The following is a 23,894-nucleotide window of genomic DNA, read 5'->3' as shown; positions in this document are numbered from 1 at the left end:
ATTTAGATAATACTAACGTGATTTAATAGAATGTTGAATATTAAAAAAGATTAATGTATTTTGATTCAAATATTGTTATAATAATTTTGAACAAAGTTATTTAAAATTATCAAGTAATTATATTCAAAATAATTTTAATTTTATCAAAACTACTTAAATTTTATAATTTAATTGAAATTAATTAAATATTATCAAAACAATTCCCATCAAAGTCAACTTTAGTCAATGTTTTTATTAAAATTGGTATAATAAATAAAGGGCGTGTGTAGGACCCCTTTTTTATATAATGAAAATAAAGGGCGTTTTCAAAAATTTCTAAACTAAAAGCCTTTAAAGGTAATTGCCAAGAAATAATCAATTTTATTCTTTCCGAACCCCCGCGCCACGCCCTCTCCCCTTCGCCCTTCGATTTCCCGACCTTGTGCCGCCGCTTGCCCTAGTCGCCGTCCGCCGCCGTCCGCCGCCGCCGCCGCCAGTAGCCTTCGGAAGCCCTTGCCTTCGAGTGATTTCTATCTCCAAGCAGTAATAAGGTATGGATCTCCTATTCTCCCGTCTTCTCTCCCTCCCCCGCTTCTCCTGTCTGTCCACCCTGCTTTTCGTTTTTACCCCCTTCCTCCAACATTTATACCCTTTAATTACGTCCCTTCACAACTCCCTTCTCACACTGACAACGTCGGATTCAGACTTATCTAGTTTTCTTTACGGTTACCAGAAAGGTTAGGTTTAAATTTTTCTTGTTGGATTCATCAACCATTTCACTTACCGTCACGAAATTTTGGTTGACTTCGTATTGTATGGAAAATTTGAGCGAATGCCATACTCAGACAAGTTCGCTACGAAGTACAAGAACAGACTTATATAGGGTTAGGCGTTGGTTTTGATTGTTGGGTTCATTAACTATTTTGCTTCTCATCTCCCAAGCTTGATGAATTGATATTATGTGGAAAATTGGGTGAATTCCTACTCAGACAAGTTCGATACAAAGTATGAGGGTCATGACTTCTCATTTGCAATAAAGATAAGTTTTTGCTTGTTTTGATAATCAGCGCTTGTATATTACTAGGGTAACGTACATATTCTGTTTGTTAGTTTTATGCATTTCAATAACTAAATGAAGGAAAAAACTAACATTTAAAATCTTGTTCTCTCTATTTGTATGTTCGCTTTGGTGTTCCCAGAGTTTGTCAATTGGCATACATTCATAAGTTGAAAATTCTTGTGCATTATACAAACATGATTTTAAATGGATAAAATTTTGTTTGGTACTGGTATCATTAACTGATTTGTCTGTTTCTTATGTTGCTGGCATAAACAAGTTTGATTTGCAATTTTGCATACATGCATTATGAACAAAGTTTGGTTTTCTAGCATTAGGTGCAGAAAAAACAAATACTACTTAATTGTGAAAGATTAACATATGATGAAAGAATTTTTAAATTTGTGGAAGGACATTAGATTGACAAGGGAACTTAGATAAGTCTGTAATTATGCTTTGAAAATACAGTAACTGTCCTTGACAACTTGGGTTTTTGGTTCATATAGATGCGGTGAATGGGTCTCATCAGATCCCTTTCCTGGAACCTTTGGCAATAACATCAACCACATGAAAAAGGTCTTGATCTGCTCAATCTAAGAGGCATTTTTTAGGATCTTCAATTTGCTATGATGGATTGTGGTCAATAGCTCACAGAATAGTTGATTATTTTCTTTTTCCAGGCACAAGATATGGGTCGTTCTGAACCATGCATCTTGTTTGCTCAATCATTCGTTCATTCTCAACTTGATGAATATGTTGATGAGGTTAGTGACTTGTTTTAGATCTGTTATGCCATCTCACTTGTTTTTTCCATCTTGTTATCCCCATCTGATTCCTAAACCATCATCTACTGTTCCTTTTATCTGCCCAAGTTTTTTTAGTAACTACTTTGAAATTAACAGTTGCATGGAGGCCTAGAATTTTGTTAACCTTTAATATTTGCATTCTTTTTGTACTGCTGGAATTTCATGATTTACATGATAGTAATCTTGGTTGGATTGTTCCAGATTTTATATCGATGAATTATTTATTGAGTGAGAAGTTGGACTTAAATTTAGTCTATAACAGTTTTTTGTTGAGAATTATTTCATGTTTTTTGAAAGTTTATTGATCATTGTTATACTTAAGTTTATGCATTCATTTAAAAATGAATGAATTTTTAGACTGGCACATTTCATATGAATCATGATCTACTTATCTAAAATAATTCTGAATTGTGGTGTAATTTAATACTACTTCTGCAAGTCTTACCCTTCAGAATTTCCTTCTTATATTCTTTCCTCTAATTTCCACTGTTAATAAACCATTAAACCCTGCAGGCATTGCATCCGTTTGATCGTTTGTTTGGCATGTGATGCTTGACCAACAGTTACATTGCCAAATTGTCTACTTGGGCTTATTTGTTTTTCTTTTGCTGCCCATTTCCTTCCTATTGATTGTTTTTATCTCATTGACTTCTGTGGAAAGATTGAAAAACAGAAGGACAATAAGAGAAAGAACCAAAGATGGAGATAGAGCAATTGGTTTCTCTAGGTTATGCTTTGTATTATTATTTGTTCCAAGGATCTAGCTATCGATTCAAAATGGTTCAAAAAAGTCAAAAATTACTTAAAATGAATATTGACATGGTATGGATTTGTGTCGATATGTAGGACGACTTGTTTACCTTACAAAAGAATAAATCCAATAATTTCATGTTCACTTTACACAAAATATCAATGAATTATGAAACAATACAATATTGTATCTAACACAAGTTACTTTCACTGATACTATGCCACTAAAAGGAGCATGGATTAAGGTTTCCTTCTGTGCTGGTTATTATGATCGTGTTGTCTGCCAACAGGCATGTGAAATGGATCGAGACACCAGATTGGCAACATTCCTTAGCAATCTTCCTTCCTCTTGGATATGACTACTTGCTTGAGGGATTTGTGGATTCAGCTTCATTATGACAGCTTCTTCTTCAGTGATGGAGATTTGTCGCGTTGACTTCTTTTTCCACAAGTTAGGGTGCAAGCAACTCTATTGGCTAGTGATCCACTTGCTCCTACCTCCAAGTTCCTTCATTTTTTCTCAATCATGTTGTGGCTCCATTAGATGTAATACCAGAGAAAAATAGGTTAAGATGGCATGACATGTTCAAATATGAACAATTTCCATGGCTAGGCAAGTTGAATCAACCAGAGTAGATTGTGTGAAATGTAGAGTATGACCAAATACAATCTTATTTAACATAATTAAAAATAATTTAAAAGATCTTGATTTTACTAACAGCATTTTCTTACATGACACTTGCTAGCAGGATAAGCTCCATTGCTGATTTTAAGTAGTTAGGACTTGTCTTGTCGTTGGGTGCTCAAAAACATCTATATAATATGTTGATTCTTGCCATGCAGGTCATTTTTTCAGAACCTGTTGTCATTACTGCTTGTGAGTTTCTTGAGCAGAATGCATCCCCTTCTGCACCAAATGTGTCTCTTGTCGGGTAAAATTAACTAGTTCTATACATACCAGTGAATATTACATTAAGACAAGTATTATGGTTCAATTGATTTCATCTGTGTGCCTTATTCTTGTAGATTCACTTAGATTTTTAAAATTGAATTTGTTCTAGATAGAAGAAAATGGGAAAATAAAGGTACTTGTGATAATTCAAGTTTTATGAATTGTTTTTATTTCAGCATGTTAAAATTCTAAGCATGCGCTGGAATTCTATCTGCAGTTAGAAATTGCTAACAATATTTGTTGTTAATTGCACAAATGTATCATGCATTGATTACACTAAAAGAAAATACAAATCTGTGGTTGCATGCTATCTTTACTATATTGGGTCCAAGGAATGAGACTCATCGTGTATTGTTTTTGTTAGTTGAATGTTGTATTCCAAATACTTTAATTTAGTTAAGCAAGTAGGAAACTCTCCCATGTGAAATCATTTGAAAATTTCTCGTGCAGGGCCACTTCACCCCCTTCCTTTGCACTAGAGATTTTTGTTCATTGTGAAGGTGAATCGAGATTTAGGCGCCTTTGCCAACCTTTTCTTTATTCACACTCTTCATCCAATGTTTTGGAAGTTGAGGTATTTTATTATCTCTTCATCTAATTTCAAGTTTGTGTTATTGTTCCACTGAATCCTTGTGTCTGCAATATTTTTTTAACAAGAACGAATTGCTACTTTTAATTGCAATGACAAGCATATTAGTATAGAAAGAACTTTTCTATGGTTACCAGTTTGTATTTCTAAATTTATATTGATTGTTCAAAATCATGTTTTGTAACAACTGGCTTCGATGTGACTTTAAAGTCTTGGATGGCGGTTCATATTCCATTTGGAAATTGCTAATAATTCCTTAAAAAATTTTAGCAAAGGATTGCATCTACTAAGCTGATCATTATAAAAATGTTTTTTTTTTCATTTTCATATTCATGAATATTATCCTTTGAAGTATATTGTACTGGGAATCAAAGAACTCATGTATAATTTTAGTATCTCCAGTTATGGTACAGTTGTGCTCTCATTCTCCTTGGTATTTCTCCAAACTATCTCAGTTAGAGAAATTTAAATTATTTGGCAAAGAATAAAAGACATGACCAATTTACCAACAATGGAAATGAAATCTCATGTGACTGTTGTGGTGGTAGAAGTTAAGTAGACTATGTCATTTTTCCAACTATTCTTTCTTTTCAGAACCTTAATTAAGTAGGTTGCAATGACATGGCATGCCATTAATTATCCACGGATAAGGCTAGGTTTGTAAATGAGCTGAGGTTAGCTTAACTGTAATTAAGTTTGATTAGTTATTTAAACAATTTGAGCCAAGCATGATTATTGTACTGCTTCTTAGTAATCTTGTTTCAATAGCCTGGTTAGTATTGCTTCTTAGTTATCTAAACACATATCTTTAATACCTTGCAAATGATTTGGGGTTACTTGGTTATGTGATGTATGGGATTGTAGATGACAGTTGACAGTTCTATGAGAAACACAGAAGAAGTTATAGTTCTTGCCTTTCTTGCTCCTTCCTCCCCTTTTTTCTTGTTTTAAAATTTTCAACCTATTTGGTATTTTATCTTAATACCCCTTTTTAATAACTTGAAAAGAGATGGTTTGTTGATATATGACATTGTAGACGACAATTCTAAGATGAAATAGAGAAAATCATCTAGTGATCCGTTGTTAGTACAATAGTATGAGATGATGTTCAACTCTGAATAATGCCTGGTGTTACTTGATGGAGCATTTAATCTTCTCGATGGAAGATTTTCTTAAATAGAGGTTAGGGATGACTAGAAGATGAAGTATCATTTTGATCATTAGAGATACCATGAAAAGGAGATTGGGAGCAGATGGTTTGGCTGCTGCAAAGGAATCTAGTCGTCGGAGAACTTTGGATTATGGACGTTGAGGATTGGTGAACTTAATGCCTCTGTTCTAATTTACTGGAGGTTGGTGAACAGTGGGCAGATTTTGCATGGAACAAGCTAACTTACAGAGGAGATCAATTGTTCGAGTATGTATGGCTTGGTTTAAATTCTCTATTTCCATAGAAGACTGGCTTGATTCCCCTTCACAAGGATGGTTGGCAAGTATCTTTGTTACCGTCTCTACTTATGCTTGGGCTCTTCATTTACCCTTTGGTCCCTTTCTGTACTCTTAACACATGATACTTTGATCACATGTTGAAGTTTTATAAATAGTTGAATCAGACACTTGGATCCACATCCATCCACATACATGTCGATTTCATGTCAGATACTCATACTAGACTCTAGGTAACAGCACTCTCAGGTAGTACTTTAACTATTCTGTAATTAAGCCAATTGGCTTCATATTATTATCCACCATGAATGATGAGTTTTCCTCAGGAAGATGTGGGATTATATTCTGCCTAAACCTTCTTGTTCTGTGAGAGACTATATATATATATTTGATGAAGACCCCATTGTTTTGATAACCTTAAACCCTGATCATGCTTAACTATCTTGTTTATAAGATACGACTAACAAAATTTCTGAAGGATATCTTCTTGTTTGTTTTGACCTGTGTTTTATCTATACTGGTAACCTCTGACATTGGCGCAAAAACTTCAGCCTGTGCTGGCATATGGTAGTAATTACCAGCCCGAGCATGGACCAGTAAACAAACCAACCAATTTTTGTGGTCCACAGTGGACATAAAAATGGTGCTTTGGTATATTATGGTGCCAACACTACTTACAATTTACAACTGTTTTTTTTTCCTTTTAGTTGTTTTTAATTTGTTATCTTACTCTCCTATGATATAACACCAATATTTTACTAGCCTGATGGATCCTCGTGACCATCATGGGATTGAAATATTTAAGCACTGCTTTTAATCTAGTCTTAGTATTGTTTTGAAAGCTATCTACTTAGGATCAAGCCACTACATAACTATGCTGGTAAGAAAAGTTTACTTTCATGTTTGTCCATTTTGCAATTTTGAAAAGATACTGCTTATATTTGTTAGCTTTGTGATGAGGTGCACACGTATTGAAGTCATTGTTAAAAGTTCAATTTTTAAGGTGCTTATCCACTGTGCTTATTGTTGTTACACCTGATGATGCAGGCCATAGTTACAAATCATTTGGTCGTCAGGGGGAGTTACCGAAGTCTTACTCTTATTGTTTATGGAAATACTGCTGAAGATCTTGGACAATTTAATATTGGATTTGATATGGACAATTCGCTTGCAAATGTTGTTTGTTCCCCATCAGAAGGAAAACTTGAAGATCTTCCACCAGCATTGCATTCAAACAAGTTGTTGTTTGTAGAGCCCATGTCATCCTTAAAATTCATGAGTTTGCCTGATACTAAATTCGAAGTTTCTCCTCATTTGAAGCAGTTTTTGCTGTTATCTGTCAAGCTTAGCAAAGTTCCCGATGTGGAAAATCAGCTTTCTGAGATTGTAGGTAATGTTGTATCAGCTGTTCTGTCCTGTGTTAGGAGCATGAGTAGCACCAGCACCTTTTACTGGGACCAAAATATGGAACTAGGAATCACTGACTTCAATAGAGATGCAGACAAATTAAATGATGCTGTTCCTCAGGCTAGTAAAGAACTTCTTGAGCTTGGTAGATCCAAGGGTGTATTTGCAGACAATTGGTCACCAGATGATATAGCTGGTTCGGAGACAGCTGAAGCACTTATCTCTGATTTGCTAATTAGCATGTTTAACAAATTTGACACCTTTAAGAGCACATTAAATGCTGAGTTGCAATTAGTCTCTCAGGTAAATCCTTTGCTTCATTGATATCTGGATTTTAAAGTTCTTGTTTGAAGAAAGTTTCTTTTTCACTGTTATTAGTGTTTTTATTTTCAGAACAAACAAATGATTCTACTATTGGGATTGGCTCTTCTCTTCTGCTGTTGGAGAAAGGGATGCTTTCATTTTGTAAATAGTGGTGGCATGGAAACAATTGTTCGTTTATTAGACTGCAAGATGCAAAATTCTCCTGCCGTTGTGTTAATGTTGCTAGGTGTTGTTGAATGCGCTACTCGGCATGGCATAGGATGCGAAGGATTTTTAGGCTGGTGGCCGCGTGGAAATGAGAGTTACCCAGATGGTAACAGCAATGGTTATTCAATTTTGCTAAGGCTATTGTTGAGGAAGCAACGGCATGATGTTGCTTCTCTTGCATCATATATATTGCACCGTTTGCGGGTCTATGAAGTTGCAGCCAGATATGAGGTTAGCATACAACTTTTTTGGTGCTAGTTTCCCACTAACTGCTGTCCAAGAAACTATAATTGTTGTTCTTCTTGATTTTCCAGTCTGTAGTACTGTCTCTATTGGATAATCCATCTCGCGATCATGTGATGGTTGCTGAGGGAATTGAATTACTTGTCGCTGCCAGTTCTCATCTTAAGCAAATCGCGGTTTGTTTCTCTCTACTGATTAGATCTTTAGTGTACACAAGCTGATCATATCTAGGACACTGGTTGCATGCTGCAGTACAAGCCAGTGCCATGCCATAGCAGAAGCTGCAAGCACTGTGATGGCATGGCCTTGGACCTGTATTGTACTTGAAACATTACATTGCTTGTTGTTATACTTGCATGAAACTATAAGTACTGGTCCAGTGACCAGTGTCTCAAATCTGATTTTGCTGACAATTATTATTATGTTGTAGATTTAGCTATTTCAATATAAGCATTAGCTAATCGCTGATAATTATTATCATTCAGAAATTGATAAACCTTTATGAGCCTATTGAAGATCCATCACCTGTCACTTTCGCACAAAAGTTATCTATTTTGGGTCTACCAGAAGGCTTCTTGTCGTACAAAGCTACTATCGACTGCATAACAACTTCTAAATATACTTTTGCACGATGGGATGTTGACTTGTGCTTGCTATCCCTTCTTGAGGTATTTATTTTTTTGTGCAAACTTCAGAAGGCCATGGAAGTTATATTTCTTGCTGTATGCTTCTTTTTGATTATTATCTGCTATCTTTGGAATTCTCATTTGAGTTTTAGAAAAGCAGATTATTAACTAATATTTAAAGAGACACTTAATGATTGCTTTTACATCATGGCAATAGGAAAGGGGTTTTTTCCCACTCTCAGCAGCCCTCTTATCATCTCCTGTTTTGCGCTCATCAAATGACAAGCAATCAGATATTTTTGTGGAGATTGCAACTTCAGTTGAATATGCTCTTCTTAATTTTCTCTTTCATCGTTCAGGTTCTCTCTTCTTATACCTTTTTCATTTTGGTTTCATTTGTCACAGCAATGACCATTATTAGCCGACTCCAAATAGCTGTTCATGGGGCTTATTTTAATATGGCATTGACCCTCCATTAAATTAACTTAATTGGTTTTCAGGTCTTTGCTTCTTACTTGCTCATCGTGAAGCAACTGAACTTTTGGTTCTTTCTCTTCAAGATGTTGAAGAGACAACAAAAAAAGAGTGCATGACTCTTAGACAGGCAGCAATTTTTCTATCAAAGGGATTCATTTGTCATCCACAGGAAGTTGCCATGATCACAGAGCTTCATCTCAAAGTGGTTAGTATGGTTAACTAAACTGATTTTATTAACACAATCTCTAGTTTGGCACATTGATGCTCCATCAAAAATATTTCAGATGCAATATCTCAAGAAAAAGTCAACAGTAGAATAGGCTTGAGAGAAACAGACTTTTATGAATTTTTCCTGAGTGATCAGGATACAGAGTCCTGGTTCCTTAACATAATACTATGTTTTCCTTCTTTGCTAGTCATATCAAATGTCAATCATGTCACAGTGGGTTCCCATCAAAGTTGGTCTACAATGATTAATTCATGTGTAAAATGGTCTTTTGTTTTAACTCAAAATTTTATTTCTTTGGTGGTAACGGAATAATCTTTTTATTGTACTAAGGTATAATTTTTAAAACAACACTTTGAAACATTATTTATGATTACAATGCTTATTCATGATGAGCTACTGGACATTATCCATGAATGAATTTATTTTATGTAATTGAAACTTGACCAATTTTTTAATGCTCCAATTCTGTTTTTTTCCCATTGTTCCTACCTTTCTCAAAATGAATCTTCTACTGGGGATTAACAATGAGTAGTTAGGATATGTTGGGACCCTTGGACACTACTGTTTTTCCTCTGCTCTCATTGGCTGTTATTTTTTTTAGGGAATTGCTATTGATCTGTTGCTTGCAACAGATCCACATTCTGATGAACTTCTGTGGATTCTATGGGAGCTTTGTGCCATTTCCAGGTTCTACATCATAGACTAGTGTTTTGTGTATAAAATTTATATCTTTTTTGAATCAGAGTTAAAATACAGGTCTGACTCTGGTCGCCAAGCATTGTTAGTTCTGTGTCACTTTCCTGAGGTATTTTATCATCATGTTGTTCTCAAAATGATCTTTTACCTTCTTATGGTAATCAGTTTGATGTTACAGGTGGTATCAGTTTTGCTGGACACACTGCGATCATACACAGAATTAGAGCCAACTGTTAAAAGAAATGGTATTGATAGTACTTTTATGTTGATTTCTTCTAATGGCCTGCCTAGAAACTTGCTGGTTTTACTAAATCTATTATTTTACTGAATTCAGGAGCTTCCCCTTTGAGTCTAGCTATCTTCCATTCAGCTGCAGAAATATTTGAAATCATTGTTACAGACTCTTCTGCATCATCCCTCAGTTCTTGGATTGGACATGCTGTGGAACTTCACAAGGCTTTACACTTTTCTTCTCCTGGGACCAACAGAAAGGATGCACCCACAAGGTTGCTAGAGTGGATAGATGCTGGTGTTGTTTATCATAGAAATGGGGCTATTGGCCTTCTACGATATGCTGCTGTTTTGGCTTCTGGTGGAGATGCTCATCTTAGTTCATCCAGTGTACTAGTATCTGACACAATTGATGTCGAAAATGTTATTGGTGACTTGGCAAACAACTCAGATGCTCAGATTGTTGATAATCTTCTTGGTAAACTTGTCTCGGATAAGTACTTTGATGGAGTTACCCTGTGTAATAGTTCTATAGTTCAACTGACAACAACTTTTCGAATATTAGCATTTATATCAGATGATCCAGTATGTTCTTTCCCCAGCATTACTATATCCTCTTTTCTGGATATGATTTTTATTCCATCTGATTATTTTCTTTTTCTGAAGGTTGTAGCAGCTTCTCTTTTTGAAGAAGGAGCAGTGACTCTTGTATATGTGGTGCTAGTCAATTGCAAATCCATGGTTGAACGATTGTCAAATAGTTACGGTGAGGTCTTTATTGTTTTTATAATAAGTTGGATTCCTTTGTTGTTAGCTCAGTTTCCTCCATTCTAATTATCCAAAGGAAAAGGTATCCAATTCTTTGAATAAATACTTTATCTTTTGGTGTGTCTTTTTTGCTCTCGACAACCCAATTTTTGCTTGAGTAAGTGGTGCTTTGGTTAAGCATAATGGGCTTGTCTATTGCAAATGGATGACATTTAACTAAGTTGCTTTGGCATAAAGGCCACCTATAGTGCATGAGATTCATTTTGTTATTAATAGGGTCATCCTGCTAGTGATTTGTTTGTGTTGCGAAGAGCACGGTTTAAAAACCACTGTGTTGGTCAACATGGATGCAACATTTGCCCCATTGATCAACCAGAACACAGAAGTGATTGAGGCATTGGAATTTTGCATTATAACCTTTGCATGATTCTCCTTGTCTAGAACACACTGAAGTGGCCCTCTCCCATTGATGAAGTGAACTTCCTCTAATGATGAAGTGCCAAAGAATCAAGGCGGGCAGCTTGTTCCTCTTGTTACAATGACACGAGTCTTCTTTTGAGTTGAGGTGGTTTTTTTCTTCCTTCAGCAATGGAGCAACAGACGATTAATCTTTGGTGATGCTGGTTGAGATATTTTCTCCAGCAGCGAAATGTGTCTTTCCTTACTCCGCTGATATTTCTTCCTCAATTTCATTTGTTGTTTGGGCTCAGCACAGGACCCCCGTTTGCCCCTTATCTTCTTCCTGCTGCTGCTTTTAAGGCTTGACACAGGAGTAGCACAATGCTGCATCTTGCTATGCTCAGGCATTGGTGCCTCGTCTTGGAATGAGATTTTAAACATTGATAGAGGGGATTTTATGAACAAGATAAACTTGCCCTTAAAACTAACAATTTCTTGTTTGGTCTTTGTAAGTGAGCTAGGCCTTGTTGGATGGAATTGAGGTGCATTGGGACTTGTCTGAAATGATCAGCATTGTAGATCTGTACCATGGTTTGCCATGGTTTGGCCCTAGACTATATTTGTCCAGTCAATGATTTAAACTGATGGTATCTTGATGTAAATCGTTGATTAATATATATGTTTCATTCATTTCATATTGTCGATTAAGACAAGGTCTACATTGACGAACCTCTTCCAGGAAGCTTCTATCTTTTCTGTTAAGTTACAAATAGGGTATGGAGCCATGAGGTTCTAATAGATTCTCAGCTATGTTTTGGTTCTATACAAATTGGATGTTTTTGGATTTATTACGAACTATTAAATGAATCGTAGCTTCCTATTTGGCCTGGTAAACTCAACACATAAACTTTGCCAGAAAGTGAAACAAGGTAGTTTAACCAAAGAAATTTCAGATGATCAATATATAATTTATTGTTTGAACCATTTTGATAGACAAATGTATCTAATTGCTTTCTTCAGATAGTGCCAACTTCAGTATATTCAATGTTTGTCTAAGTTTTGTGATCTACTCCAACTTCAGATTATCTTGTCGATGATGGCGCAGAATACAATACAACCACTGATATACTTCTGGATAGAAGTCATGATCAGAGTCTCATTGATCTGATGATTCCTTCGCTTCTCTTGCTGATAAATCTTCTAAAGAAATTACAAGTAAGTTTCTTGTATTAATAATTTAATATACACACACACATGAGTGTTTATAATTTAATCTATTGTATACTTTGATTACCCTCAACATGCAGCAACAGACAATTCTTATTCTTAGAAAAACAATTTAATTCCTCGGGAAACCACTTTTATTTCATGGTATTCTTTTTGGATTGATTTTTGTTCATCTCAAACTAATTCTTCTTGTTGATTTTGCATCCTTAATGTAGATGCTTGTTATACCTACACACATTCCTTTTGCCCACCACTTTTTTCATCATCTTGAACCACTTTATGATGTAGGTGCTCGTTTGATTTTGTTCATCTTTTTGCTTGTTGATTATGCACACTTAATTGAAGGTGTGTCTACATAAATTTGTTATGACTTAGGGGCTTGTTATAATATTTTTTTTGCATAATTTTTATCTACTGGTTTATTTTATCTGCTAAATAGCAAGTTTTTAGTTGGCCATATCCTCATAAGAACTATTTCTTGTCTCTTTGCAAGTCTGACTTTTTATTCATTGTTATCATAGTTATCATCAAGCTATTTATGTTATGATATTACTAACAAGATGATATTGCTAATTTTTTGCTGATTTATGATTCATGTTTCTATGCCACAATATGGTGTTTGACTGGTTTCTGTGTTGGTTCAAATTAAACATATTCAATCAAAATCCTGCTGTTGACGAGAATTTACAGCATTTCCCTTGGCAGCATAGTATCAATTTTTTTTAATAGAAAATTATCTTTTCTTACATGACATCTTCTCATTTTAGGATGCTAAAGACGAATATCGCAACAAAAAATTAATGAATGCCCTTTTGCAGTTACACCGAGAAGTAAGGTAAAGTATTCCTTTTTTTTTCTTAGAATGTTCACTTGCTCTGTACATCTAAGATGAACTTTGATTTTGCAGTCTGAAATTAGCAGCATGTGCTGCAGATTTGTCATTCCCCTATCCAAGCTCCACTGTTGGTTTTAGTACTGTTTGTCATCTTCTTACATCGTCGCTTGCATGCTGGCCAGTCTTTGGTTGGACACCTGACCTTTTTCACTGCATTCTCGAGAGTGTTCAGGCAACTTCATCACTTGCCTTGGGTCCAAAAGATGCTTGCAGTATCTTTTGCCTTCTGGTTTGCATCTTTTATTGGCTTATAATTCTTCATTTAACGTCCAAAAGATTTTAATGTTTTGATATTACCATTTGTGTGTTTCATTTCCATGCGAAGGGTGATCTGTTTCCAGATGAAGACATCTGGTTGTGGAAAAATGAAATGCCTCCACTAAGCGCACTTAGAACCTTGAGTATTGGGACATTATTAGGCCCTCAAGCAGAAAAAGACATCAACTGGTACTTGCATCCAGAACATACATCAGTTTTACTCATGCAGTTGACACCACAACTTGACAGAGTTGGCCAAATTGTGTTGCATTTTGCATTTTCTGTATGTACTGACTTCAACTGCAGATTTTCAAATTTTCTCTTATACTTTTAAATAAGTTCACATCACATAGCTTAATTGCTGCTTTCTATAGGCTCTACTTGTTATACAAGATATGCTCAGGGTTTTCATTATTCGCATTGCTTGCCAAAAAGAAGAATGTGCAGTTGTCCTGCTGCGCCCAATATTTTCTTGGCTGGATTCTCATATTGATGAAACCTCCTCATCAGAAATGGATACTTTTAAGGTTATGTAACAATATGATTATAATTTACTTTCTAAAGAGAACTTAAACATAACATTATAATTTTATTTATTTTTCAGGTGTATCAGTTACTGCATTTCATTTCTAGTTTGTTGGAACATCCCCACGCCAAGGTGAATTAAGTTATATTTCACTGTGCTTTTTTTTTCCACCAGAAAGTATTGATTCAGTTAGTTTGTCTTTTCCAGTTGTTATTACTTAAGATGCAGGCATTAAGGATAATGGGAAAAGTTCTTCTAAGATGCAGTAACATATCTAAAACAGAGGGAAAGCTTTCTCTGGAAATTAGAGTTCCCTCTAAAAACATTTCTATGCTAACTTGGAGCTTTCCTGTATTCAAGTCTGTGTTCTTGGTGTTCACTTCACAATCCCCCGTGAAACAAAGTCCATCACTAGAGACGTCAGTAAATTATTATATTTGGTTTCTCCCTTTTTTCCTAATCAGACATCATGCCATATATTTCATCGTGTAAGTATATATAATAGTATTCTTTGAATTTATAGGGAAGTGGATAGCATCATGAATGAAGAAAGTTGCTTTATTGTACATCAAATCCTTGTACTATTACAGGTAAGTTTGAAATTTTGTTCTTAATTTGTGACAAGTTGTTGGAGTATTTTTTTTATGATAGTGTTAACCTCATATCAATTTTTATTTTGCAAGATCACTTGACTCATTCCACACCTACCTTGCATTCATTTATGCCATTTTCTTATGTAAGATTATTATTGCATTGACCATCATACAAACCGTGGTTTGAATCTTGTGTTGTATCGGGAGGCACTCGAAATGTACTCTTCCAATAAATTAGCAAAATTACCACTTGTATTGATATCATGTATGCTAGCATTATATATGCCTTGGTATGCATCAATGATGGATACAAGGAATATTTGCTCTTTTTTTAAAATCTTAACACAGTTGATTATCTAATTGTTGTAGCTTTATTTTGACAAGTAAACAAGTGGAAGATTAGTGTAAAATTTGTATAAATTCATCTCAATGCCTTGAAGTAAAATGACTAAAGTCAATTTTGATTCAATTACTAATTGATATATCATATACTCTTATTATTACTAGAAAATTTAGGTGAAAAGAATTGATTGGAGTAAATCCATTTGAATATGTTGCAGTAAGCTTTAACAAAATTAAATCTAACTGATTGTCTGATTTCAATTGTCTTACTTTTAATTTTATAATTTCAATAGTCTTGCTATGCTTCAGCACATCTGAAGTGTGCAGAGTGTTAGAACAACATGGTGCTACGGTGTTGAAATCATACTATCCACTTGAGGATTAGTACTTAGGTAACTTCTCTTCTTCTTCATCTCTTTCTCCCTTCACCTTCAATTTCCCACAGGCACAATGTGTTGGCACTTTAGAATGCTACCGAAAGAGTTTCATTTTGATGGATCACTGCAACTATATCGCACACCAATTTTAAAACCTGATACAAGCAACTTCATTTATTCTCAATTATTTATGTGGACTAGTACTCTTCAACAACTATCAACTATTCATAAAGTACTTAAATATAAGAGTTAAACTATGAGATTTGATTCCCAACTTACTAAGATCATGAAAAGTAAGCTAAGTACCTTGAGATTTATGCTAGGTTTGAGTAAATATGAGAGTTTTAAGCCAGGTGTTAATTTCTGATTATCTGATAGGGGTGCTGTTACAGCTGTCTTGCAGTCTGCCTGCTGGACCAAATCTCTTTCTACGTGTAACTTTTTACCAAATTAGTTAACAAAATCTGATGCAGGATTAATTACTCTTGAAGATCATCTTTATGAGCAAGCTGACTTCAAGTTATAGTTTTAAAGCTTAGCCTTACTCTTAAGTGCCTACCAAAACATCTTCTAACATACTGTATTTGTTTCTAGAATTGCAAGAGGTAGCCCGTCAAGGCGCTATGATCATGGGTTGTATGGCTTCACTTGAGTGAAACAAGACTTGTGATTGAAATAATTATAGAAATAATTAGAGGCGACTATAATAGTTAATACAAAACTGAAACTACTTGTACACAAGCCAATACATTCTGGTCAATTTGATTGGGCAGGCCTGCTCGGGCCAAACTTCTTGATTGTTTTGACCTTGAGAAGGGAAAATATTTTCCTTAATGTGCACCAAACATAGGAAAAATATTTTCTACAGATTCTAGTAACTCATCTAAATAATAGAACTAATGAAGTGTTTGTCATATCAGATTACCATTATCAAGATTTTTGTAGCTCAACTTGTATCCTTGTATAGTTTTATTAGATTTCAATGGAAATTTTTTAATTTCTTTAAGAACAATGACCATCTAACCTTTTGCATCACCAGGTTTTACCTGTAGGAAGGGAGTTGCTATCTTGTCTTCTCACTTTTATGGCAATAGTTTCATGCTGTCAGGGGAGAAGTGCTCTTGCGTCTGTAGTTTTTGATAAACAAAAATGTGATGAGGGGACTATTGATGGAAATATGTATGTTGCGAATGATTGGAGATCTCCTTTCCTTTCTTTCTTGAAAAAACTTGCCCAGTCATTAGATGCCAAGGAGGGTTCTGAGGCTGTTGTGGTTGATATACTTTGTTCATTGTCTCTGTCTGCATCACATCTAACAGTACAAGATGACAAGTAAGTTTGTTCTTGCCACAATGTGAATTTCTTTGTTTTATAATGTTTTTTTCCCCTTTTTTCTATCCATGTATGACATTGGTTTAAAGTGATTCTAATTCAACAATTTTACTCAATTTCATTCATTTTCACACTCAACTTGAGCAAATTTTACTAGATATCCTTGAATTTAGAATGTAATTTAAGTAACTTATAGTTATTCTCTTTGTATCTCTAGTTTTTTTCTTAAACTTCTCAATCTTTCTTTTCTTTGTGAGATGTCATTTGTGAGAAAAAAATAAGATTGACCATCGCCATTAGTCTGATACTCAACTATCCATATCGGTGTTGACCAATTCTGCCAACTAGGACTAGGCCCACTGTTGCAATACTAAGCACTTCTATACAAGGTTTAAAATATCTGCCTTAGAAACAATGTAGCCTTGGTGTCATGCTGATGGCCCTAAGGAGGTAAGGAGGGGAAGGGGAAAGAAGGGGAAGTGTTCCCCTTCTATGCTCATGAATAGCCATAATTTCTTACACCCCAAATCGGGGTGTAAGGAAGGGGAAGCAAATATTACGCATCTTTATTCCAATTTTACCCCGCGTCCAATCCCGCTCTCGTCGATGCTCCGCTCACCCGCTGCCTCGCTCCTCCGCCGCTGCTGCCTCCACTCATTCGCCCCTCCGGCGCCGGTCCTCCATTCCTCTTCGAAGGACGCCTACTTCGCTGCCATCAGCCACATCGCCGGCGTCGTCCGCTGCGATTTCTACCTCGAGCGTACCCTCGCACGCATGCGCCTTCCCCCTCCCACCGCCGACCTCGTCCTCCGCGTCCTCAAAGAAGCCGCCCACTCCGCCCCCTCTCTGCCCTCCGATCCCATCGGCTCCGGCGAAGTAGCACCCGCCTCGGAGATGTTTAAGCTTGGGAGGGGTGGCGGAGCTGGGCGTGGGAACGTGAAGCGCCCCCTTCCTCCCTCTTCTTCTCTCCACCGGCCGGCCACTGCGCCCGGTGGTCGGTGCCGATCGGCGCCTCTGCAGGAGAATCTGGCGAGATGTCGAGGAAGAGATGTCGAAGAAGAAGAGCAACGGAGGTGAGAGAGAGGATATTTCTGACTTTTTATATTTTTAACTTTTAAATCCTTTCCTTTTAACCTTCCTTTCTTCCCAAACAAGGTTACTGATCTTCTCCTCCCTTCCCTTCCCTTCCCTCCCTTCCCTTTCCTTCCCCTTCCATTAATGAACCGTCCCTCACCCGATCCAAACAGAGCGTAAGTAAGAGGAAAGAAGTAAGAAGACTTTGAGAATGGAATCAAGAAGAAGAGGTAGAAAAAGAGTAGGATGAACTGTATTTTAATCCATTCTTCTGTCGTCTTGATTCAGATCAATTGGTCTAACCTAGTAATTTGGCTTGACTAGTTGAACCAATGATTGTATGGATCGATCCGACTAGGTGCACAATAAAGTTGCCTGGCACTGTGATAGCAGTGGCTATCACAGATACTTATCTGTCATGTGTTCACATCTATTGTGCAGATTACCAATTTTTCAGCCAATTTTTCTGGAAAAGGAACAAAAAAACTCAAATAGGTTTTCTTTTTGTGCTTACTGAAGTGGGTAAACATGTATGATCTTCAGTTGTGCTTTTAGTAAATTCCTGTTTGATGACACAGTAAAGGAAATGGATGTAGTTTGTGAAAATAAATTTTTTAGCATGTTGCCGTCCTACTTGTTGCTTTGAGTTGTTTCAAATTAATTTTGCACTTATTAGGCCTCACATTTACCATCAACTATTGTCCATGTTAAGCAAATATGGTAATATGCTTTGAGCTTCTGAGGTTACTTAGTAGACATTCAATGTCCCGGCTCAAAGTGATGAAGACACTTGGCATAACAATTTACTGAACCGATGCTAGTACCAAGATCACATGGACAAGTATAAAATACTTGAATTTGCACATGTTAAGCACAAATTCACAGTCACTATAAGTAAACTAAGCTGCAAGCAATTTATTTCATGTCTTTCAGTCACTTTATCACTTACTTTGATTTCACATTTCTCTGAAATATACACACAAAATGTTCCTAAATTCTGGCACCTTTTTTTTCTTGATCCATCTCACATCAATCACTTAATCCCTTCCACCATTCCCCCAACAGATGTTGATTCGATGCTAACTGCTGCACTCATGCCATTTGTTTAGATTGTTTCTAAGTAAAACACCCTAGCAGAAAACTTAAAATATTCATACAACATTAAGAAAAACAGTGTAAAACATTAACAAAAGCTTATCGCAGTAAATTTCAGTGAATAAATAATCCATACCAAAATTCCAAGGATTTAATAGAAAATTCCTGATCAAATCCAATATTACAGAGTAAAATTTCACAGTTTCATTGTTATCCAATTATTGCTCAATCCATACAAAAATCTATAACAATTTTAAACATGAGTCGGTGATACCTTAGCAAATCCTAGATAATTAAGAACTCAAATATTAAACACAATAGAACAGTACAAAAATCACTAAACATTATATACAAAAGAGTTCCATCAATGTTCCTTCAATCAAGGCCCTTTGAAATCTTTGTGAATTTTTAACATTAGCTTTAGTCACAATAATAGAATAAAGTTAAAATCATAAATTATAAGCACCTTAATTGACTACCCAAAATCCAACAACTTATAAATTATCAACTGGTTTGGTCGTAGAGGGACTTAGACTATATAGTTCATGACAGAGTATGGCACTTAAAGGCCATCTTTTCGTGCATTTGGGGAAGAAAGCATGCAAATCAACACAAGTGTGAGTAGCAATGCAATATATGCATAAACTCATTTAACAAAGTATACATTTAATATAATTGTTTTAGATGTTTAACACTCAACTAATCCGTTATTGGTTCCTTTTAGCTTTAACTGCCTTCATTTGTATTTCAATATTGTTTATTCTTCCTTATGACATCCAAATTTCCATTTAAAGTATGTTTATGGTTATGGTGTGTCATTTTGGTTATATTGCCTTAGGTTGGATGGAATCTTGATTTTAAAATGCCTTTTCGGGCTTTCATCTGATGTCAATCATGCTGAAGATGAGAAGTTGAAAAATGTGTGTGATACAATTGAAAATTTGGAGCAGAGAATTATTCATGATGAGGATATAGCTCTATTGGTAGGAAAGGCAACACTCTTGCAGGTATGATAAGTATAATTTCTATTTTTTTCTGAAATAATAGGTTATACAATTAAAATTGAGTACATATAGCATAAAGTACAATGAGGGATAATATTTATGTAGACAACCCAAATAGTTGGGTATAATGGCTTTTTGTCTATTATTAGCACACTTTAACTTGCAGGCCAAGGATTCCTTAAAGTCGATGTTATCTTTATTGCAAGGTCCTTCCAGTTCTTTTGGCTCTGTTTCAGGTGAAGATTCTTATAACCCTTGTGTTAATGTTCAATCTTTACTTATTCCATCACTTATGCTGCCATTTTTGACAGAAATGTCAAGGTCTGATGAAACAGTGTTACCATTGTCAAACATTTGGATGTTGAACCAAGATGTTAAAGAAATTAGTAATGAATTTGCTACCGGAGAATTTGCAGAGAAATTCATGTGGGACTGTGCTGATTCTTCTCTTGATAGACAATTGACACCGACCCTCTCTTCTAGAAGAAAATTGGCTTTGGCAGATGGACCAAACAAACGTGCACGTGAGAGCCTTGGGTCTGAAGCGGTTGGATCTAGTGTATTGTCTCGAGGATTGAGTATTGCTAGTGCTTCTTCAGCACCTATGCGGCGAGACACATTTCGCCATAGGAAGCCTAACACCAGTAGACCACCTTCCATGCATGTTGATGATTATGTTGCTAGGGAGAGAAACATTGACGGTGCAAGTAATGGGCCAAATACAGGAAGTTCTGTTCGTGGGATTTCCATTAGTGGAAGACCTCCGTCGATACATGTGGATGAATTTATGGCAAGACAAAAGGAGCGCCAAAACCCTATGAATACAGCAGTCGGTGATAGCTCACAGTTCAAGAACTTGATGCATGCCAATTCCAGCTATTCTGGTAAGCCAGATAAACCACAGCCAATGAAGACAGATCTAGACGATGATCTTCAAGGGATCAATATTGTGTTTGATGAGGAATCAGAATCTGATGAACAACTACCATTCCCTCAACCAGATGAAAGTTTGTGCCCCCCTGTTGTCATTGGAGAAAGTTCGCCAAGTTTGGTTGCTGCTGAGATTGAAGGTGATGCAGATGAGACTACTCGGCATTCTGTAGAACCACCTTCATCAATTAGAGATGGAAGCTTACGTGCTGGTAATCCTTTAGGGAAATTAGCTTCAATGTCTGAAGTTCCAGCGTCTCAAGAAGTGAATGCTTCTTCAGAGAACTTCACTGGCATGGCTGGTGAAAATTCTTCTTGTGAGCAATCTGAGGAATCAAAATATGTGTCTCCTAATGATGGGTCACGAGTTTCTATTCACCATCCTCTGTCAAAGACTATGGGATTTTCGCCCCACACACAGAATCTATCTCCTGCTGCATCCTCGGTGCTACCTTTGCCATCATCAACACGTCATCAGAGTAACAGCCCACAGAGAGGTGCTGATGGTTCCATATCTTCTGGATCACATGACAAATCAAGAATTCTAATGAATCAACCTCCTTTACCCCCAATGCCCCCTCCTGCTGCTGTATCGGCTCACATTTTAGAGCCTGTGGGAAGCCACATATTGCCTTTCTCAAGCAGTGCAAGGGATGTGCAGCCTCCAATCCCTTCAGGATATCCTCCACGATTTTTTGATGTAGGTATCAGTAAATTTCATAATATGAACCCATCTGTAATAATGAACTTTTTATAACTCACAGGTTACCTTTTTTCTTTTTCGGGAAAATGAGCTTTCTATTTTTGTTTTGCAGCCTCAATCAGATAATGCACCATCGACTAGCAGTAGTTCATTTGCAAATGCTCAGCCTGGTATTGATTCCAAGTTACATTGGAATATGACATCTAGCAGTAGATTTCGTTCTGACAGCTTTACTTCTACTACCTCAGTACAACCAGTGCCACCTCTCCCTCCTGTGCCACCACCATTCTCTGCCTCTGTTAATCATTCATCTAAAATATTTTCTGGTTCCCAGGCTCCAGTTAGCAATCCGTTAACCAATGCCGGAGCCCAGACTCATATAGCTTCCAATAACTTGAATAGCACAAATTATGGAGCTTTGTCCGTATCTGGAAATAGCTTCACATCTTATTCATTACCAATGTTTACATCACCTTTATTTATTGGCCGGCCTGCTTCTGTATCTGGGACATTTTTCAGTTCATCGTCAATGCAGAATATCCAAAACACATCAAGCCTTTCACAACATTTTACTGGCTCTCAGTTTGCTTTGCAGTCTGTACTACCCCGGCCACCACCACCTCAACCACAACCACGCCCTGCTCAGCAACTGGCACTGCCCAATCAACTCTTGCAAACCCAATCTGATCAAGCCATGCAGCTTCAGCAAAATCCTGTCCAAGTTCAGGTTAATCAATTGCAGATTCCTCAGCAAATTCAGGTTCCACGAGTACAACTTTATTATCAAACACAACAACAGGAATCTGTCTTGCAACCCGGACAGTCAGCACTTGAGCAAGTTCAACAACCGGCTCAAAATCTCCAAGCTGATAATTCCCAATTTCAACAAAAAGATTCGGGGATGACTTTGCAGCAATATTTTTCTTCTCCCGAAGCCATCCAGGTTTCTGTCTAATACTAAGTTGTATTTTCCATGGTCTTGTATTTTTTGCTCCTGCATCTGAGTCCTTTTTCTTTTGGTTTACTAGTCCCTGCTGAGTGATCGGGACAAGCTTTGCCAGCTTTTGGAGCAGCATCCAAAGTTAATGCAAATGCTTCAGGTTTCATCCATTTTCAACTTTATCTCAATTCATTTACTTTACTCGATTATTTTATTACAAAACAGTTAAATTTGTGCTACTTAGCATTCAAGCTTCATTTTCGTAGTTAAGATGTAGCTGTCATGATTACATACTTATGAATGCTCCACCTTCATTAATTGTTCAATATATTCTCATTTCTACAATTTGAATGGTCTTCAAACCTAGAACTGCTAATCGTTGTCCTATTCTGTTCTATTTCCTGTTTTTAAAATTTGATCAGACTGGCTGGTTTAACTTTAATCTTGAACCTAATGCAAAACCAAACCCTGGTTGAACCAGATATGCCTAGCTAACTGGAAAAACTGGAACTGAAAGTGCCACTTGTTCACCTGCCCCTGTTTTAAGAAATCCGATCCTCATTCTGTCTGATTGCATGTTCTCATTCCAAAGTTTCTTATTGCTGTATTATTCATTACCACAATCGTGTTTCTCAATTTGACTTTCCACCAACTTTGCTCATGCAGGAACGACTAGGCCAACAGTAGACCTTAGAAATGGAACCGAGAATGCCTGTTTCTTCTATGAGCCAAATGAAGTTAGAATCCTAGCAATGCATTTTGTGCAATTTTCGATTTTTGGCAGAAGCAGACAGAAGGCTTCCAAGTCAACCTGCAAAAACAAATAAATATCTATTTTTTTTATGTGTTCAAACATTTTTGTACATTATTCGTGCAGTTGTAATATTTGTGTTCAATCCTGTTGGGAATTCTCCATCTGGGTGACTTGTATTGTATTACTCGAATTTCTCCCATGGAATTTGTAGGGAGCATAGGTTAAAGACAATGGTTGGCTCATGGTTAGAAACGACACGACCTTATCTCGCAATCTTTTATTCATTTGTTTACGTTGTTACATGATCTTTTACAAGTTAGATGAGAGATTAGATTAGAGAATTGAACTTTTAATTTATCAGACTTGACTACTATAAAAATCTAGAATGCTTGTATCTAAGCTAATAACAGTTCGTTCAGTGTCTTTTTTTTTTGTTTGTCAATATATAGAACTAAACTTGAAATGTAATGTTACAATTTACGTATTCTTTTAATCGAGATTGCTATGCTGCGTGACAATTCTGTGCGCGACTCCTTGACCCACCGTCGCTGTTGCTGTCCTTGCTGCGCCATCGGCTGTGATCGACGTGCTACTTGTTGACGCTTCGGTCGGTATCGGATTCCGATCGGATAGTAATTGGAAATTTGGTCGGAAATAG

The 23,894-nt window shown here is 36.4% G+C and overlaps 1 protein-coding gene across 4 annotated transcripts; it reads left to right on the top strand.

The window, feature by feature from the left end:
* The first annotated feature begins 404 nt into the window (after positions 1 to 404).
* Positions 405 to 23,536, top strand: LOC141823938 (protein virilizer homolog). 4 transcript variants are annotated; one of them, XM_074711147.1, is made up of 31 exons: positions 405 to 530; positions 1,543 to 1,612; positions 1,717 to 1,800; positions 3,436 to 3,524; positions 3,995 to 4,118; positions 6,627 to 7,289; positions 7,380 to 7,748; positions 7,832 to 7,936; positions 8,246 to 8,428; positions 8,604 to 8,745; positions 8,887 to 9,068; positions 9,694 to 9,779; positions 9,849 to 9,897; positions 9,967 to 10,033; positions 10,123 to 10,604; positions 10,686 to 10,785; positions 12,268 to 12,401; positions 13,181 to 13,248; positions 13,321 to 13,537; positions 13,634 to 13,849; positions 13,941 to 14,093; positions 14,171 to 14,224; positions 14,300 to 14,511; positions 14,616 to 14,682; positions 16,444 to 16,736; positions 19,744 to 19,912; positions 20,076 to 20,145; positions 20,221 to 21,539; positions 21,655 to 22,485; positions 22,571 to 22,642; positions 23,149 to 23,536. In XM_074711147.1, the coding sequence occupies exons 2-31, from the start codon at positions 1,604 to 1,606 to the stop codon at positions 23,167 to 23,169; spliced, it is 6,630 nt and encodes a 2,209-aa protein (XP_074567248.1). In that variant the 5' UTR covers positions 405 to 530; positions 1,543 to 1,603; the 3' UTR covers positions 23,170 to 23,536. The 4 variants fall into 4 exon arrangements, with proteins under 4 accessions (XP_074567248.1, XP_074567247.1, XP_074567246.1 ...); XM_074711146.1 differs by having other exon boundaries at positions 7,365 to 7,748; XM_074711145.1 differs by having other exon boundaries at positions 20,076 to 21,539.
* Positions 23,537 to 23,894: the final 358 nt, after the last annotated feature.

Source organism: Curcuma longa, chromosome 3, assembly GCF_044706935.1.
Source record: "Curcuma longa cultivar G26 ecotype Majalengka, Jawa Barat chromosome 3, ITB_CL_G26_1.1, whole genome shotgun sequence".
Taxonomy (NCBI): Eukaryota; Viridiplantae; Streptophyta; class Magnoliopsida; order Zingiberales; family Zingiberaceae; genus Curcuma; species Curcuma longa.
Note: the sequence above shows the minus strand (reverse complement) of the source record. Positions and strands in the feature narration are given on the sequence as shown.